The sequence below is a fragment of the Delphinus delphis genome, chromosome 19 (genome assembly GCF_949987515.2).
Source record: "Delphinus delphis chromosome 19, mDelDel1.2, whole genome shotgun sequence".
Lineage (NCBI taxonomy): Eukaryota > Metazoa > Chordata > Mammalia > Artiodactyla > Delphinidae > Delphinus > Delphinus delphis.
The window spans coordinates 57812743-57832244 of NC_082701.1; the positions used below are offsets into that span (position 1 = coordinate 57812743).

At 55.9% G+C, this 19502-nt stretch overlaps 1 protein-coding gene across 1 annotated transcript; it reads left to right on the forward strand.

The window, feature by feature from the left end:
• The first annotated feature begins 1331 nt into the window (after nt 1–1331).
• ALDH3A1 (aldehyde dehydrogenase 3 family member A1) lies at nt 1332–7680 on the forward strand. Its single transcript, XM_059998177.1, has 11 exons — nt 1332–1435; nt 1799–1965; nt 3323–3554; nt 3848–3933; nt 4176–4384; nt 4903–5020; nt 5521–5662; nt 6298–6464; nt 6888–6987; nt 7346–7476; nt 7553–7680. Exons 2-11 carry the CDS (start codon nt 1804–1806, stop codon nt 7565–7567), a joined length of 1362 nt encoding a protein of 453 aa, XP_059854160.1. The 5' UTR covers nt 1332–1435; nt 1799–1803; the 3' UTR covers nt 7568–7680.
• Nucleotides 7681–19502: the final 11822 nt, after the last annotated feature.

Here is a 19502-nt window from a genome sequence, read left to right on the forward strand (position 1 = left end):
TGGCCTGGCCCATGGCAGGCTGGGCCGAGGGATCCCAGAGGGCTCCCTCCGATTTCCCGTCGGACCTAGGGAGGGGGCCGTGGCACCCCAGGCTTGGGGCGCCCTGGATGCCAGCAGGGCCCTCCTGTCCATGCCGAAAGCCAGGGTGGGGGTCAGTGCTGCAGAGAGGGGAGGTGATGGGAGGAGTCAGAAGCCACTTGCTGGAATTCAAGCAGGATTTCATACATATATACATATACACACATACATACATGCACATCTATAAATTTATATATGCCATGTATGGTAATATGCACACATATACCATATGTATTACATATACCATATCTACATACATGTGTATCTACATATATGTAGATATGGTATTTAATTTTTTTGCCAAATGGAAATAGCCTTATTGTGGGTTTTTTCTGATGTCAGAGGTTACACCGTGTCTGAAAGAGGGTGGGAACCTCTTGGAGGACAGGAAGAATTGCTGGGGGAGAAGGGAGAAGGAACGTTTACTTTTCTCTGTGTCCCTTTTGTATCTTTTCCATTTTCCACCATGAGCGTGTTACCTATTCAAAAAGGTAACAAACATTTTTTAAAAATGCAAGTTCACTGCAAAAAAAGTGAAGCCCTCCAGAAGATGAAAATGAGGATCACCTCTAATCCACCCCCAACCTCCCTCCCATCCCCCCGCAGTCACCACGCGGGGTGGCGGCGGGGGGGCGGGGGCCGCCCCTCTGGGCTCTCGCATGAACAGGCACGCACACGCCTGGGGTATCTGTTGTTCTGGAAACTGTTTTGTTTCTTATGCCTCATGCCCGGGACACATCTGGTACAGAGAGTGCCCTTATAAAGGTGCTGAAACACTTGTCCATCTCTGTCCTAATTACCGCACGATCACCTGGCACGTGGGTGCAGCAGACGTCTTTGAAATTGTCTCCTGCTGATGGACACTTAGGATGTTTCCAGTATCTCTCTTTTATGTATAAGCCTGATGAACTTTCTTGTTCATGAATGTTTAGGAATGCGCTCATTTCTATGAGCTCCTGAACGTGGACCTACTACGTCACAGAGAAATAGATTTTAAAGGTTTTTGCTGGGCATAGCCAAATGCCTCCCAGCAGAGCCATCCCGCTTCGCCAGCATGGTCTGCTGTACGGGCAGCTTTTTTGTGGAAATCTGAAGCTCTGTGAGTCGGTCTGTCTCACAGGTGTTACAGGCACACACGGGTTTAAACACCAAGCCTGGTTCTGTCTGGGAAGCCGCCAGTGCTTTTGAGACTGTCGGCTCAGCCAGAAAGGTGGTGTGAGAATCCTGATGCTGGGTTTTCTTTAATCAGCGTGGGTGTGGAATCACGACCCGTGTCCTTTGATCTGGAGACTGCCCTGGTTGGGTGTGCAGAGCACTTGGAGTGATTGCCTGCGAGAGTCACCAACTCTACACGAAGGTAGAGGTGGGCATGGGCCCTGAGATGCCAGGAAGGGCCTGCCCCCAGCACCCTGCCAAGAACCCACCATCAGCATCTGTAGACACCCTGAGGACCGCAGGTCACTGCTGCCTGGGGTCCTCACTGCGGGGGTCTGTCATCTGCTCAGGGAGGGAGTACACCGATGGCCAGAAGAGTCCAAGACAACAGGGTTAGGGAGCTGAGAAGGCAAAAGGAGGCCATTTCTCGGTGCTCCCAGGGAGATCTTCCTCTTCCTATAAAATTACCAGTGAGGGTGGGTGCTGCCCTGGGGACCCCGGGTCCCAGTGGGTGGCCGGGGAGCACACGCCCTCCTCCCGGCTCCAAGGAGCTCTCTGTCCTCAGGAACCATGGACACAATCAGCGAGGTGGTGCAGCGGGCCAGAGCCGCCTTCAACGCGGGCAAGACGCGCCCGCTCCAGTGCCGCGTCCAGCAGCTGGAGGGGCTGCGGCGCCTGATCCGCGAGCGCGAGAAGGACCTCGTGGGCGCGCTGGCCGCCGACCTCCGCAAGGTGCGCCCCGACCGGCCACGGGCAGGAGAGGGCTGCGTGCGCCCAGGACGTGGGCTGCGCGCCGCGGGCCAGGCTCTGCGCCCGGCTCTTGACACTTAGCCCCCAAAACACTCCGGGCGCCTCAGGACCCTTTTACGGAGGGGAAAGCGCAGCCGCTCAGACGGGGCGTGCCGGCTTCTCCTTGCGTCCTGCGGCGCCCCAGGTCCCACGCGCCAGGTCCGTCATCCCCACTCCTGGCTTCACGCCCTTCTCCACCCAGCCCAGCACACGAGGCCACCCCTTTCCGGCCTCTTCTTTCCTTCACCTCTCAGCCCCGTGCGGGCCGGGTTCTCCACACCAGGGAACAGCCCAGCCTGGCTTCGCGGAGGGCAGCCTGCTCTGCTGGGCGTCCTCCCTCCCTCCCTCCCCGTCCTCTCCTACCCCTGGGCAAAATCAGACCCCTCCGAATACTCAGCCCCTCCCCCTCGCTGCCCCCAAGTCACTTGGGCCTGCTTCCACCCTTCCATCCGCCTGGCCTTGGAAGAGAGCAGAGGGGCTGTGGAGCCCGTCCCCCTACCGTTTCCTGGCCTTTTGCCACTGTATTTTTTTTTTTTTAATTTCTCAAGATTTCTCATCTTACAGCAAAAAACAAAGGCAAGAAAACCCAGTGCTGACCTCACGACTTCTGTCTTGCTCTGCACAGCCAAAGTTCACGGAAGAGCTGTGTGTCCCACTTTGCACCCCTCTCTCGGAAGCCCCCCACACTGGCTTCCTCCGCTGGCTGAGGGTCTCTTGGATTTTCTCCTGACTCTCTTTGGTGGCCTCTTTCCTGAAGCCACTTCATCAGGGTGGTCTTCTTAGGGCTCCGTCCTGGCTTCAAGTCTCGTTTTCATCGCTAAGCCTTCCCGGACAGCCCTCAGCTCAGTTACCCCCAACTCACTGAGTGACCCTCAAATCACTACTCAGGTCTGGGGTGCCCGAGGGCACCTCATGCTCGATGTGTCCAACCTTTCTGGGCCCCCAGCAGTGGCAGAAAGGGGCCCTCACAGACCCACCACTCGAAGGCTAATCCTCAGCTCTGCCCCCTTGTGCCTTCTTGCCTGGCCCACTGGGCTGGGGAGCCCACGGTGAATGGCCCCCTTCATGTGGGCAGCAGAACAAGCCAAGCTGTGTCCAATGGGCCCACCTGGAGCATGAGGTCCAGTCATGTTCCCATTTTGCAGACTGGGAGACTGAGGTCAGGAGGTTCACTCGGGGTCACAAAGCTGGGAAGCAGCGAGCCAAGGACCACCGCCAGCCCTGGGGCCTCTGCTCAGAGCCCCGGCTGCGTGGCCCTCACCCTGGGGCCAGCAAGCCTCACGGAGCCCTCTCGCTGTAGAACGAATGGACCGCCTACTACGAGGAGATCGTGTACGTCCTGGAGGAGATCGACTACGTGATCAAGAAACTCCCTGAGTGGGCTGCGGACGAGCCCGTGGAGAAGACGCCCCAGACCCAGCAGGATGAGTCCTACATCCACTCAGAGCCCCTGGGTGTGGTTCTCATCATCGGCACCTGGAACTACCCCTTCAGCCTCACCATCCAGCCCATGGTGGGCGCCATTGCTGCAGGTACCGTGAGCCCCGTTCTGGGTCGGGGAGCCAGGAGGGATCCCTCTTCTCCACTGCGGAGGGGAGGGCCTGGGGTGGGGGCGCAGGCCTGTGCGAAGAGGCAGCCTGGGGTCAGGGAGCCATAGGAGGGTCCGGCTCTCACAGGAGGCTGTGGGGACCAGGCTTCCCGGTGCCCAGGCCCAGCCAGGCTCAGATGTCCACACAGCCTCACCGCCCACCATGCGCCCTTGGTCCCTGGGAGGGCAGAGCAGGGGGGTGGCCCCAGCATGGCCCTGATTCCGTGTGCTCTGCAGGGAACGCGGTGGTCCTCAAGCCGTCGGAGCTGAGTGAGAACACAGCGAGCCTGCTGGCCACCATCCTCCCCCAGTACCTGGACAAGGTGACAGACTCTCCAGGGCACACGGAGAACGGGGGCGGGGCCGTGTCTTCAGGGGTTGAGAAATAGTGAATTCTTGCAGCCAGGGCCCAAGCCCCGGGTTGGGTGAGGACAGCTGGCCACTCCCACTGGGGTGACTGGAGCCCCTGAGCCGAGAGAGGGGGTCCACTTGGTGGCGACGGCCCGGCCACGTGGGGAGGGGGCTGTGGTCCTTTCTGAGCCTCGCCTCTGTCCTCTCTCGGAAGGATCTGTACCCGGTGATCAGTGGGGGTGTCCCCGAAACCACGGAGGTGCTCAAGGAGAGATTTGACCACATCCTGTACATCGGGAGCCCCGGGGTGGGCAGGATCGTCATGATGGCTGCGGCCAAGCACCTGACCCCCGTCACGCTGGGGCTGGGGGGCAAAAACCCCTGCTACGTGGACAAGGACTGTGACCTGGACGTCGCCTGCAGGTGAGGGGCTTGGCCTGGCTGCCCCCCAGCTCAGACGGACGGCAGTTCACTCTGAGTGCCACTGACGTGGCCCCTGCCCTCAGGGCACCCGCGGTCCTGGCGGGAGCTGGGGCTGGAGGTACCATGCTCACAGAAGAGGTGCGGGAAAGGCTTCCCGCAGAGGAGGGGTCCAGGACAGCCCTGCCCGCCCTCATGTCCCGCACACGTAGCCTTCTGGGGTGTGGGGCCCTGAGCACAGTGACACCTGGCCGTGCAGGGCTCAAGGCTGTGAAAAGAGGGGGATAAAGGCCGCCCACGCCAGACACCCCCCGCCAGTCAGTGATGAGGTCACCGCAGGCCCTGTGAGCACGTCCAGGGTCATGGGATCTAGAAGCCAGTGGGGTGCTAAGGGGCCCCCCTGGTGGACAGCTCACAGCAGAGCCCCTCGTGCCCTGACCCTGGGCTAACTGAGCCAGAGGCCTGTTCCTGGGGAGCCCCCCCGGGCTGGCGATATGTCATCTAACCTGGGGTTTTTACAGACGCATCGCCTGGGGGAAATTCATGAACAGCGGCCAGGGGTGCGTGGCCCCCGATTACATCCTGTGTGACCCCTCGATCCAGAACCAAGTCGTGGAGAAGCTCACAAAGTCCCTGAAGGTGAGTGTTGGCCCCGGGGGCGGGTGACAGGCTGCCAGGCGGTGACATGGACGTGGACTTGAGAAAAGACTGGCTCATTCTTTTCTGCTCATGAAAATAATCCACACTCACTGTCGATAATTTGGAAAAGATTAAAAAGCATAAAGAAGAGGGAAAAGCTCCACCCAGAATCCCACCACCTAAAGCCAGTCGCTGCTGACTTGGTGCGTTCCCTCCATTCTCCTTGCTGTAGACGCACGCGTCTGGTCCCAGTGTGATGTCCAGACGCTGTGCGTGTATTTCTTTCAAACAACACAGCTGTCTTGCAGCACTTCGTGTGCCAGGAAAGTCGGGGGGCGCCCAGGGTGCGGCAGCTCCGTAGTTCTCGGGGTCGCAGTGCCATTGACTGCTGCCCCACAGGGCGGTGCCCACGTGTGCTCCCAGGTTGGGGTCACCAGTGACCTCACAGCCTGTGGCCGTGATGAGGGTCCACATCCTCACCTGGAGGCTCTCCTCCACAGGAGTTCTACGGGGAGGATGCCAAGAAGTCCCGCGACTACGGGAGAATCATCAACTCCCTACACTTCCAGAGGGTGATGGGTCTGATGGAAGGCCAGAAGGTCGCCTACGGGGGCACCGGGGATGCGACCAGCCGGTACATAGGTGTGTGCGCTGCCCTTCAGGAGAGCACCGCCTGCCCGCCAGGGCTGCCAGGGGCCCCGCGAGCGGGCGGCGGGTGGGCACACACCCCTGAAGAGCAGACGCAGCCCCATGGTGTGTGTCCGTCACTTTCACCAGTGGCCCCGGGTTGGCTCTGGGCCTCTCGGCGGGCAGGAGCTGGACACAGCCCCTGGGAGGCCCCTCCCCAGCCCAGAAGCCCCTCCCCTCAAGGCCTAGAGGAGGCTTCACCTCCTCTGCATCCCGGCAGCTTCAGCAGAGGCCACAGGAGCCCCAGGTGTGCCGAGCAGGAAGGGCCCGCAGTGCCTGGGCTGGAGGGTCAGCAGATGGGGCCCCACTTGGCCCCCAAGTTGCCAGGAGGCTGAAGAGCTCCAGCAGGGCTCACGTGGCTAGCGGGGCACAGGGCCCGCCCCCTGAAGTGTGGAGCCCGGGCTCCTCCCGTATAGGTGAATCCAGGGTTCTCTCTGTGGTCCGCCGGGATGGAGCCTGGCAGGAGGAGGCCCCGTGCCTGCCCCGCCCCGCTAAGCCTTGCCGCCTTGTCTGTAAAGGGCTGGGTGAGAAACCAGACGCCTGGGCTGGGGTCTCTACACTGGCTGACGCCGGCTTCTTCCCTGCTCCAGCCCCCACCATCCTCGTGGACGTGGACCCCCAGTCCCCGGTGATGCAGGAGGAGGTCTTAGGGCCCATAATGCCCATCGTATGCGTGCGCGGCCTGGAGGAAGCCATCCAGTTCATCAGCCAGCGCGAGAAGCCCCTGGCCCTCTATGTGTTCTCCCTAAACGACAAGGTGAGCCGGGGGACCCTCCTCCAGGGTCCTGGGGCCCTGGGCGCGCTGCTCCTGCAAACAGGATCCAGGGGTTCACAGACCTGGGAGCAAATCCCAGCCTCACTGTTCACCGCAAGCTGCTTAACCTTCCTGAGCCCCTTTCTTCTCAGCTCTGAAATCAGGACAGAGCGTGAATGAGATGATGATGAGCCCCTCGGTGCCGCGCACGCCGTCCTGGGAACTGCTGCTCTTACCATCTCCCCACAAAACTACGTGGGGAGAGTGGAGAACCCAGCCTGGGGCTCGGGGCGGGGAGCGGCCAGGCGCGGGGGCTCTGCCTTCACCAGCTCCCGCGTCCTTGCGGCTCCAGGATGTGCCTGGGCAGCGGGGAGGGGGAGGGGCTGGGTGTCCCGGGCTGCAGGCTGAGCCCCGGGGCTATTGCAGGTGATTAAGAAGATGATCGCGGAGACTTCTAGTGGCGGGGTGACGGCCAACGACGTCATCGTCCACACGACCGTGCCCTCGCTGCCCTACGGGGGCGTGGGTGAGTCTGGGGCCGAGCTCACGGCCCACTGCCCCCCGCGGGTGTCCCACCCCCACCCTTGGGCTGGGCCTCAGACTCCCACTGACCTCTCCCTCTGCTGGCACATCCATCAGCCACATTCAACCTCGAGACCCTAGAGGGTCCCAGAGGTCACCTGGGGCCTGAGAGAGGGCGCACGCGCCAGAGGTCGCAGAGCCACCTAGTGGCGGGGCTGGGATGAGGCTCTTCCTGGCCACTGTTCCTGGCGTGGATGCCTCGGCGGACACCCCAGGGATCGGGGGCCCCCAGGCCGCTCGGAGAAGGGGCGCAGGAGGGGCGTCGGGGTCTTGGGGCCACGCTGAGCTGGCTCCTCCCGCAGGGGGCAGCGGCATGGGGTCCTACCACGGCAAGAAGAGCTTCGAGACCTTCTCCCACCGCCGCTCTTGCCTGGTGAGGCCTCTGCTGAATGAGGAGGCCCTCAGAGCCAGATACCCCCCGAGCCCGGCCAAGGTGAGTGGCGGGGCGGCAGTGCGGGGAGCCGCTGGGCCCTGGGCTAGGGCCTCACCACGCCTCGTGTCCCCCACAGATGCCCCGTCACTGAAGCTGCCCTGGCCTCGCTGTGCTGCGCCCTTGGACGGCTGCTCCTGGCACCCCTCTTGCTCCGAGGGCATCCTCGCCTCCCTCTCTAGAGTAGAGACCAATAAAGTTTCCCAGCAGCCCAGGAATGTGCGTGCGTGCGTGTCTCTGCAGCCCTGCCCCCCACCCTCTCTGGTTCCCCCCATTCCCCTCCACCCCCCGGAGCCTCACTTTAGCCCCAGGGCCCCTGGACTTGGGGACGTCAGCTCCATTTCAGGTGTGTCCAGTGGAGGGGTGACCGTGGATACCAAGGTGGGGGTCCCTGGTGAGACCCGCGGTGGGTGGTCAACATGACCCCTTGGGTGACTCCAGAGTGATGGTCCTGGGGCCGGAGGATGGGTAGCCGGGGTCAGCCCCAGGACCCTCAGTGCCGGCAGCATCTGGGCCCCGGGGGTGCCTGAGGGGCCAGGACAGGGTCCAGCGACAACCATGGGAATCAGGGCGTGGGCCAGAGCAGGAGCCCGGAATCAGGCCAGGGGGAGAGCGGGGCAGCTGGGGAAGACTGGCCGAGGCTGGCCGCTGGCTGCTACCTGTGCCTCGTCCCCTCCAGGAGAAGCGAAGGGGGACCGGGCAGAGGGTGAAAGGCCCTGTGTCACTGGATGTCTACTGTGCACACCTGCTCCTTATTTTGCAAAAGTCAAATAACTGAATAGTAACAAAACCAAAATCTTCTCCAGACCTGCTGCCCCTGCAGCTACTACCTCATGTCCCTGCCCTCCTTCCTCCTGCCGACCCGTCCGTCCGAGCCCGTCCGTCCCCTGCTCTCTGCAGAAACCAATCCCGTCCATCCGGGCTCCAACCCGTGTAGGCAGGCCCACCGTCTTGGCCGCAGCCTCCCAAGGCCCTGCCCAGCCACCCCTCCTTGCAACACCCTCCCCCTCAACTCTGGGGTCCCGGGACCCCACACTTCTGTTCTCCCACCTCCCCGGATTCTCCTCCCACATTAAAGTCTCTGGCCCTGGCCCTGAGCTCCTGGCGGTTTAAGCTGTATTAACGGCAAAGACCATATCCTGCTCAAAGGTGTGCCCCCCCGCCCCCCCCCGCCCCCCGGCTGGATGCGGGGGAGGGAGTCTCGCCGGACCCGCCCCTCTCTCCTCCACCCCTACCCACCAGCAGCCAGATGAGGAAACCAGCCGAGGGAAGCAGTGTCGCCTGGGCTCGCTGCGCCGCTCACCGGGGCCGCGTCTCGGGAGCATCTGCTCCTTCCTGAAACCACGGAAGTGTCACTTGCAGTGGCACTTGAGGGTCTCCTCAAAACCCTTGCTTGAGGATGTGTCGAGAGAGCTGGAAACGCTCAGCTTGGGGAGGAGACGGCTCGGGGTTTCCAAACACCTGATCTGCCTTGTTCCAGAGGGAAGATTAGCACCTTCAGGAAAAATCACCATCATCTCTTTCTCTTTCCTCCTCCTTTTCTTCCCACTTACTATCTTTATAACAAGACAGAACGATCTAAGCCGTTTCACTGTGATGTCCCAGACCTGACGCGTTCTGGACTAATCCTATTTCCAAACTAGATTTAACTCAAAAGAAAACAATGGAAAAACCCCTTGATCTTGCCTCCACCCGGTGATCCCATCTACTGTTTTCTCTTTCTACTGTTTTTTCCTGGGCTAAGGAATGGGCTGAAAAAATATTTGCACAACGGATTCATTCTTTCCAAACAACTGCCATCGTCCAAAACGTAAATGGCCGAGAGCCCTCCCCACTCGCGGGCCACCAGCGAGAGCAGGTGACGTTCCGGGTTACTCCTCACAAACCGCCGTCACGCTGGGCCGAGGGCACGGAGGGCACCCTGTGCTTCCCGACGTGACTTCCCGAGTCTCAGCCGGATCGCCACAAGCTTAGCAAAGCATCCTTTGTTTCCACTGTGTGGAGCTTCTGGTGTTTAGATTCTCAGACATAAAACAAGCAAACCGTCTGTTGTGGTCACAGTCCCTTCTTTTGTTGTCGTGACAGAACAGAAGGGAAGATTTCCCCCGCTCGTTTGTTCGTTCAGCCAATATTTTTTGAGTGGACTGTCCTGGGTGCTGTGACAGGGTGATAGGGTCTGTGCTCTCGAGGAGCCATGTTCGATTGGGGTGACTTAGGAAAGGCTGGGTGCTGCGGCAGCAACAGGCTGACCCCAGGACAGCTGTGGGTAACCCGACAGGAGGTTGGCCGGGCTCTGCTAATGGAGGCCCCCCGGCTCAGGGCAGGCCTTGGGGGTTCACTGAAGCAGGGGAGGGGGAGGCAGAGGGTTGCCCACGGGTCGCCGCGCTCACATCCCGTCTTGTACCCCACCCCTGCCAGCTGAAAGGGTGCTGGGAACCGCAGAGGACCATCGCCATCAGGCAGCAACACGGACACAGATGCTAAACACGGGAATAAACAGACGGGAAAAGTCCCGGCGGGAGGGCAGTGCCGCTCCGGTGATGGAGGATCTCCCCGCAGTGAGAGAGGCCGATTGGAGGAACTGACTGAGGAGAGGTAGGCCACGGCCCCCGAGAGCTACCCCGACCCGCAGGGACTCGTGTCCCCACCCCCCATCCCAGCCTCCCTGCTCCCTGCACCCCACTGCCCGGACTCCACCCGCAGCCTCTGGCCAAGGTTGAACAGCGGGGAAATGTACCATCTCCCACTCCCGTGGGCCAGCATCACCCTCGGGCAACCGCAGGATGGCCCTTCTTTGACTCTCCTCCTTTCCCCGAATGTCTCCGGAGTCACCCTGATGGCTTGGACTGACCGCACTGTGGACCTTGGTGAGGGTAGCAGGTGCCTCGTGGTCTGTGCCAACTCCATCCCCTCCCCCCTCTGTAACAGTAATCCCCATTTCGTTCAGATACTCGCCTCTAAGAAAGGTCACTTTGTCCCCAGCTCAGAGAGAAATCTCAAATAGTCTAAACCAATCGTTCCTCAACGCTGGTGGCATGCTGGAATATTATAATAATTTTAGGAACTTCTAAAAAGATACTAATGCCTAGGATCCTGAGCTTTAAAAGCAAGTTTTATATAGACTTTATTTTTTAGAGCAGTTTTAGGTTCACAGCGAAATTGAGCAGAAAGTACAGAGATTTCCCATATGCCCCCTGCTCCCACCCACGCACGGCCTCGCCCACCATCAGCGACCCGCACCAGAGTGGTGGGCTTGTTAACAGTTGATGGGCCTACATTGACATGTCGTTAGCAAGGGTCCTGAGTTAGTCTATGTTCCGGGGTGGAAACTGGGCATAAATATATACTTTATATATATATATATATATATATATATATATATATATATATATATATGTTTTTTTAAGTTCTGTAAGTGATTCTAATATTCTGCCAGGGTTGAGCACCCCTGGCGGAAGCCACTACTGAAGTGTGCTTTCCCAGCCAGTGACTAGGTGAGGATGGGCACGCCACCCAGTTGTGGGCGGTAGGGTGTGAGGGGAGGTCTACTGGGGGTGGACTCTGGGAGAGGTTCCTCCCTGATGAAAACAGAAGCAGCAGAAGGGATGCGTCCTCTTCTTAAAAGTTGGTGTGTCTGGATGTGACACCTGGAATAGGGCAGCCACCTGTGACCATGAGGACAGCCTCCTCGAGGCCGAGTAGACCTGCTAAGAATGGGGGCTCAGAAAGATGGAAGCAACTTGACCCTGCCCTGTCTTTGGAGTCTTTGTTAACACGTGATGATAAGATGTCCTTTTAACACAAAACATTTGAAGTGTGTTTTCAGTTATTTACTTTTGAAAGCATCTTATTTTTTTGGGGGGGCGGTACGCGGGCCTCTCACTGTTGTGGCCTCTCCCGTTGCAGAGCACAGGCTCCGGACACGCAGGCTCAGCAGCCATGGCTCACGGGCCCAGCCGCTCCGCGGCACATGGGATCTTCCCAGACTGGGGCATGAACCTGTGTCCCCTACATTGGCAGGCGGACTCTCAACCACTGCGCCACCAGGGAAGCCCGAAAGCATCTTATTGATGGAAGGAATCAACCGCTTTGTCTGGGACAGACTCTACCCTCCTCGCCTCCCCTGGCTGGTTCCATCTCTCCTCTTCCTCTTGCTCTCTCCTCGTCCCAGCGTCTTCCCCGCAGGGCTGCTTGTTCTCCTACCTGAGACGCCCGCTCATGCTTTCTGGCAAGTCCTTCCTCCCGGGCTCCCCTCCCTAGCCCTGCAGCAACTGCCCGCTGGGCCTCCTGATTCTAAAGCCCCGAGCACACCCGCTGCTCCCTCCGGCCACTGCTGACCCCGTGTTCTGTGCTCCGAACCAACAGGAGAGACAGGACTTGCCCCAGATCTGCTCTGGGACTGTGTCAGCCAGGTTGAGAACAGGACACGGACTCCACTGCAGGTGTTTTCAACAGAGAGAGATTAAATAAAGGGAATCAGGGGGAACTCCCTGGCGGTCCAGTGGTTAGGGCTCAGCGTTTTCTCTGCCGAGGGCGCGGGTTCAATCCCTGGTCGGGGGAACTAAGATCTCACAAGCGGCGTGGCACGGCCAGATGGTAGATAGATAGATGATAGATGAAGGGAATTAGGTCTCTACAAAAACACAGGAAGGGCTGGAGGAGCAGGCGCTGGGCAACGCCTCCAGGAACGGCTCCCAGGAAGCAGGGGAAGGACACTCCTGCAGAGTTACTCCTCCACCTGGGGAATGAGACCCACCTCTGAACTCACTGCCACGGGCTGGGAGGTGGCACTGCCCCCATAGCCGCTCTTGTCCCCAGCCACGGTGGTGATGGGACACATGATGGCCGTGGCAGAAACCACCAGGCGTCCATGCCCTTGCTTACCAAGCCAAGTTGCCAATCTTGTATGTCAGGACAGAACTGAATTCTCACTGAGAGCCCTGGCTGCAAGAGAGTCTGGGAAAGGTGGTTTCTAGCAACACAGAAAGCTGCCAGCAGGAAGGGTCATGGAGGCTGAGGGCCAGCTGACCTACGGCTTCTTGATCGCCAAGTGTTTCTAATTTCAATGCTTACGTCCTGGGGTTAGTGTGAGGATGTGATGAGATAATGCAGGGGAAGTGCTTGACACGGAGCTGTACCAGGGCCTGGTTCATGTTCGTCACCACTGCTGAGACCTCCTCCTGCTGCCTCGGTGGTTCTCCAAGCCTCACTCTGAAATGGGCTCGGAGGTCACTCCTCGGAGGAGGCCACTCCTCGGCGGAGAGTTTTTGCTTTAGAAAGTTTAGAGCAAATGGTCCAACAACGGCCAGGGCTGACCAAGGCCCCCTCGGCACCAGCCTCCCCGGACGTGCTGTCCCCACGCCAGCAACCACTGACTTTCCAGCCAGCACTGTTATATAAGCTGCATATTTATTTTGTTTCTAAGAAATTTTGAAAATACCAAGCAGGTGTGGCCTAAGCTGCTTAATTCCTAACGGCAACAGAGGTGGCTCGTGCAGGCGAGGCGGCCACAGGCAAAGCCACTGCCCAGGCTCAGAGCCAGGCCGGGCAGGACAGGCGGCTCTGGGGGCTACCCAGGGTGGGAGCACCTCGGGAAAGCCGCGTGCCCTCGGGGGCAGGTCCAGCGACTCTCACTGTGGGGCTGCCCTGCGGCCTCGGGTTCCCCGCCTGGGACTGAAGCTCTCTGCTGGGAGGGCAGCCTCCACCTGCCAGGTACTCCAGGCTGCTGTCAACTCCGACGACTGGCTGCAGCGTTTTAGCAAAGCAGGAGGGTAGAGGGCTGGGTGGGCAGGGAGGACGGGGGTCGGTGAGAAGATGTTCTCACCTCTCTGGTTTGACCCAAGCTTTTAGGTCGAAAGATGGGGAGAAAACTCACACCTTCTGTTCACTCACATGACAACGAGACCCTGCAGGTGCCAAGCTTTCCCAACGACTGCCTTGCCACCCGGGGAATGCTGCCCGGGCCTGGTGCCAGGGCGCCGCATTCACAGAACATCTTTCCTTTGAGCCAGAGCCAGACGTGAGCTCACGAGTACTCGTATGACCTTCCGGGAAATGAATGTTCATGCTCGTAGCTGTTTTGTTGGAGAAAGACGACAGCTCTCTGTTCCCTGAAGCCTGTCTGCCTGGTAGGTGTTTACAGGGTCGGGGGCTGGTAGAAACTGTAATGACCCGTCCTCTCTCTCTCGGGAAGGCAGAGGGAGAGAGGAGAGGAGACCAAGCCTGACTAGATACCCTGGCAGGAGGAGCATTTCAACACCGAGTTCTTCAGGGAACAGGCCAACAGTTGCTAGACAGACAGAGAAAGGTTTTCTTCCTCTTTCTGCTCCAAACCTGTGCTCAGCGTGATACAGGCTGGAGAGGCAGTTGCAGAGCACACGTACCGTGTCTCCTCTACACAACGCCCATGGCAGACATGGCGAGTTGATCGCAGAACTCGTTTACTGAACTGTCTGAGGTTCACAGCACAGCAGTGCAAGGTAACATCCATGAAGAGCTGGCAGGCTGGAGGAAAACTCTTGCCATCCCGGATGGAGCAGAAAGAAAGTGTGCTTTGAGATGACACAGACCCAGCCTCATATTCTGGCCCCGCCACTTTATTTGGGCAAGCTCTGTATTTCCCTGAGCTTTGGTTCTCTCATTTGTAAATTGGAGATAAGCATATCTACCTGAAAAGGTTGGGACAAGATCAAATGTGATGATGTGTCTAATGCTGCTGGTCCAATTAGCACATAATCGAGAGACACCTCTACACACCCTCCTAAACTCAACACACATTCTGCAGGAAAACTCTACAGATGAAAATGCCGCGAGCCACGCTCATTTTTCTCTTGAATCCTTTTCTCCTCCTCCTCCTTCTCTTTCTCCTCCTTCTTCAAAAAATTTGTTATGCAACAAAATCTGTTATGCAGATTATTTAACCTACTTAAGAAAAGCATCTCAAGGATCTGTGCAGTGTTCATTGACCTAAAGGTAAATTCTGGGCCTCTAATAAGTTAGTCTCACCTGGTGCATACCCTTAGAACTTCAGGAATCAAGGACCAGGGTTTAACGAAGAAAGAAAGAAAAAAGACTCTAACGTCTATTAAATGCCTACGATGTTCCAGGCACTTCCATATATGTTAGCTCATTTACTTCTTTTGTCAATACTTTCTGTGTGGTTTAAAAAAATTTGTTTTTTAAATTTTGAATTGTGGTAGGGACTTCCCTGGTGGTCCAGTGGTAGAGAATCCACCTCACAATGAAGGGGACGTGGGTTAGATCCCTGGTCAGGGATCTAAGATCCCACATAGTGTGGGCAACTGAGTCCACGCGCCACAACTACTGAGCTCACACGCCTCAACTAGAGCCCACGTGCCGCAAACTACAGAGCTCATGCACTGTGGAGCCCGCGCGCCACAACTAGAGAGAGAAGCCCGTGGGCCGCGACGAAGATCCCGCGTGCCGCAGCTAAGACCCGATGCAGCCAAAAATAAATTTAAAAAAATAATAAAAAAAATAATAAATCTTAAAAAATAATTTTTCAATTGCGGTAAAATACATATAATCTAAAATTAAACATCTTAAACATTTCAGAGTGTATATAGCTCAGTGGTGTTAAGTATATTCACACTGTCATGCAACCAATCCCCAGAACTCTTTTCATCTTTCAAAACTGAAACTCTATACTCATTAAACAATAACCTCCCCTCCCCCTCCCCCAGCCCTTGGCAACCACCATTCTACTTTCTGTCTCTATGAATTTGGCGACTCCAGGGACCTCAAATGATACCTCATCAGTGTGTGTCTTTTGGTGACTGGCTGGTTTCGCTTAGAATGATGTCCTCAATGTTCATACTGTTGATGTGTTGTGTGGCATCTGTCAGGACTTCCTTCCTTTTTAAGGATGAATAATAGTCCATTGAATGAATAGATCACATTTTGTTTATCCCTCAGTGGACACTTGGATTACCTTCACTTTCTGGTTGGCTGTTTTTTTTTTTTCCTTTGTAATTCTATTTTATTTTTCTTCCAGTTTTATTGATTTAATTGACATACAGCACTGTTTGTTCGAGTACAGCATAATGATTTGACTTACATGCATCACGAAATGATTATCACCGTAAGTTTAGTGAACATCTATCATCTCATACAGATACAAAATTAAAGAAATAGGAAAAAATATTTTCCTTGTGATGAGAACTCTTAGGATTTACTCTCTTAATCACTTTCATATATAATATACAGCAGTGTTCGTTTTATCATGTTGTACATTACATCCCTAAAAGTTGTTTACCTTATAACTGGAAGTTCGACTGCCCTCAACCTTCCCACTCCCTCCCCCCACCCATTGCCTCTGTTAACCACAAATCTGATCTCTTTCTATGAGTTTATTTTGTTTCTGAAGTATAATTAATCTATAACATTATGTTAGTTCCTGTGCACAAAAGAGTGATTTGATATTTCTATACATTTCAAACACCGCGGTAAGTCTAGTTACGCTATGTCGCTATGCAAAGATATTACATGGTTATTGACGGTATTCTCCACACTGTACACTTAATACCCGTGACTCTTTGATTTTACAACTGGTGTACTTCTTAATCTCCCTCACCTATTTCTTTCCTCCCTTCACCACCCCCCCCTCTGACAACCACCTGTTTGTTTTCTATCTGTAACTCTGTTTCTGTTTTGTTATGTTTGTTTGTTTTGTTTTTTGGATTTCACTTAGCATAATAACCTCTAGGTCCATCCATGTTGTTGCAAGATTTCATTCTTTTTATGGCTGAGCAGTATTCCATTTCATAAATATATACACATTTTCTTTATCTCTGGGCATTTAGGTTGCTTCCATATCTTGGCTATTGTAAATAATGCTGCAGTGAACATAGGGGTGTACATATCTTTTTGAAGTAGTGTTCTTGTTTTCTTCAGAAAAATACCCACATGTTAATTGTTGGATCATGTGATAGTTCTGTTTTTAATTTTGTGAGGAGCCTCCAGACTGTTTTCCATAGTGGCTGCACCAATTTACATTTCCACCAACACTGCACGAGTGTTCCCTTTTCTCTTCATCCTTGCCAGTACTTGTTGTATTTTGCTAGTAGCCATTCTGACAGGTGTGAGGTGATGTCTTATTGTGGTTTTGATTTTCATTTCCCTGATGATTAGTGATGTTGAGCATCTTTTCATGTGCCTCTTGGCCATCTGTACATCTTCTTTGCAAAAATGTCTATTCAGATCCTTTGCCCATCTGTAAAAATCAGGTTGTTTGGGTTTTTGATGTTGAGTGGTATGAGTTCTTTGTATAATCTGGGTATTAACCCCTTATCAGATAGATTGCTTGCAGATATCGTCTCCCATTCAGTAGTTGATAGTTCCCTTCACTGTGGAAAAGCTCTTTAGTTTGATGTAGTCCCGTTTGTTTATTTTTGGTTTTGTTTCCCTTGCCTGAGGAGACATATGCAAAAAAAATTTACTAAGATCAGTGTCAAAGAGCTTACTGCCTACGTTTTCTTCAAGAAGTTTTGTCTTTTTTTTTTGGTTGTGGTTTCAGTTCTTAAAGTCTTTAATCCATTTTGAATTTATTTTTGTGCATGGTGTAGTTTAATGGTATTAAATACATTCATATTGTTGTGCAGACATGACCGTTACCCATCTCTAGAACTCTTTTCATCTTGCAAAACTGAATTTCTACGCTGACTCAAATAGCAACTCCCCATTCCACCTTCTGCTCAAGCCCCTAGCAACCATTCTAAGAATCTGACTACTCTTGGTGGGCTGTTTGTGATTGGTTGTCCTTAGGCTTTGACCTCCTGGCGTTGAGGCATTTACAGGCTTATGTGCTGATTTGCTTATGTAGGCCTCCTTGTTTAACTTAACTCTCCCCTGAGCAAACAGTTGGGTTCAACAAACCGCCTCATTGAAGGGGTGCTGGTGTGACAAAGTGGGGGAGGGGTGTCCTCTTGCCTCCCAGGCTGGCTAGGATCTGATGGGTCAGGGAGGGGCTTGCTCCGTGGTCTGGGAGCATCCTTGACCCTTCATGCTAGGAGGTCTGTCTCCCTTGCAAGACCACGTGAAGGACAGTAAGTAAGGCAGGGGGTTTGCTCAGTCACTATGAAGACAGGAGGCTGGGGTCGGGAGAGAGTGGCAGGTGCAGGGGTCAGGAGGTTGCAAGGAACCGACCTCCACTCACATCATCTCCAGTAAAACGTGAGGCTGGAACGATGGGGCATCATCTCGTAGGAAAAGGGACAGCCAGGCCACAAAGGCACCGGACATGGAAGACATTGAAAAAACCGAATGAATGAATGAATGAAACGGTGGCCCCCTCCCCAGCGGGGCACAGGGTCTCCCATCTCTGCCCCTCACTGGGGCTGCCCTTCTCTTCTCCTCCCAAATGTATGCCTCCACTGCTCCAGGCCCCCAGCACCCTGTTTGGTGCAGGATTCCCTCCAGCCTTGCCGGGGCCTGGCCAAGTCTGCGCAGAGCTGCGCCTCCAGCCCCCGCTTCTCTCGGACCCAGCTCCATGCCCACCCCCGAAGTCCCGGGAGAGAATCTGATTGGCCCAGACTTGCCTTAGCTGCCAATAAACTGTGGCGGAGAGGTGGTCACGTGGCATGTGGACCCCCCCCCACCCCCCCCCACCCCGCTGGGCACGGTGGGCGGGGTCCGCAGGGCCTGGTGCGGCCGCGTGCACCTCGTGCTACCTTGCCTGCCGCCTGAACGGCTTTCCCCTCGGGGCACCGGGGCCTCGGTAATCCGCGCAGGCTGCGCGCACGGCTGGTCTGAATTAAGGCTCATTTTAGATCGAGGCGGTTGCTCCCACGTGAGCTGCCTAAAGGTCGGGCTCGGCTTCCTGTTTGCGCTCCGGCGTGGATCCCGTGCTGGCCCTCGAGGCGATGCGCGCGCTCGGCCTGCCTTGACCTCAGTAAAGCCCCTCGTTTGAGGCTAGCTGCTCCGTGCCTGCTGACTACAGTGGCCTGAGCTCGGGGTTCGTGCTGGGGAGGGCTCCCTGCGGCTGGGCGCCCAGGCCCTCACCGTGGCTCCCTGGATGGCATCTGCGGGGTCCGGACAGACCACGGCTGTCAAGGCTGAGGCGTCCCTGAGGGCTCCCCCGGCAGGTAAGCAGCTGCACCCTGACCGTGCGCTCCCCCAGCATAAGCCTTCCTGGGCGCTGGGCTCTTCCAGCCCACCAGGTGCTTTCCAAACCCTCCGATTGGGGATGAGGGTTGGCTGGTGGGGGGGCGGGCGAGCAGTAGCAGGTCACTGAGCCCTGACAGCCCCAGCAGTTTCTGGAAGGGTCATCTCAGGGACAACTAGGGTCAGTGGGGAGAAGCCCATGTGGCTCAGGAGGCCCCTGCCACATGGGCCAGGCCTAGGAAAGGTGGCCTCGGGACTTGCATCTATTGATCTAAGAAGTAATGGTGAGCTTGGCGCCTCCCAAGGCCTTCATCTTTGCCAAGGGAATTAGTTGGGGGTGGGCTAGGGCAGCAATGTGCTGGGAAGGTGGGCAGAGGTGTCAGCCCAGTGGTTCTCAGCCCAAGCGGCACTCAGGGAAGTTACCTGGGTGGCTCTACGAATGCCCGGCATTGGAATTCCCTGGTGCTAAAAATCAAGACAGTGATTATCCTCGGTGGGAATAGTGACTGAACACGACGCCAGGGGCCTTAGAGGAGGCTAGTGAAGTAAAAATCTGCTTCTTGAGCTGGCTGCTGGCTACTCAGGTGCATTTAATTTATGAAAACTCGTGGAGTTGTTCACTTATATGTGTACTGTTCTGTATGAATGTTATACTTCGATAAGAAGTTAAAGAAAAAAGGAAAAGAAGTTGCTGCCTGGGCCTTAATTTAGAACATCTGTGGTGGGACTTGGGTAGTGATATTTTTTTAAAAAGCTTCCAAGGTGATTTTTTTTTTTTTTTTTTTTGGCTGTGCCACGCAGCATGCGAGATCTTAGTTCCCTGACCAGGGATTGAACCCGCGACCTCTGCATTGGAAGCACAGAGTCTTAACCACTGGACCAGCAGGGAAGCCCCCAGGTGATTCTAA

Excerpts from the sequence above, each read along its gene's own strand:
- ALDH3A1 (XM_059998177.1), top strand. The coding sequence starts at position 1,804 with ATGGACACAATCAGCGAGGTGGTGCAGCGGGCCAGAGCCGCCTTCAAC. Across the intron at positions 1,966-3,322 it reads TGGCCGCCGACCTCCGCAAG|AACGAATGGACCGCCTACTA; the intron begins GTGCGCCCCGAC and ends CTCTCGCTGTAG. Across the intron at positions 4,385-4,902 it reads GACCTGGACGTCGCCTGCAG|ACGCATCGCCTGGGGGAAAT; the intron begins GTGAGGGGCTTG and ends GGGTTTTTACAG.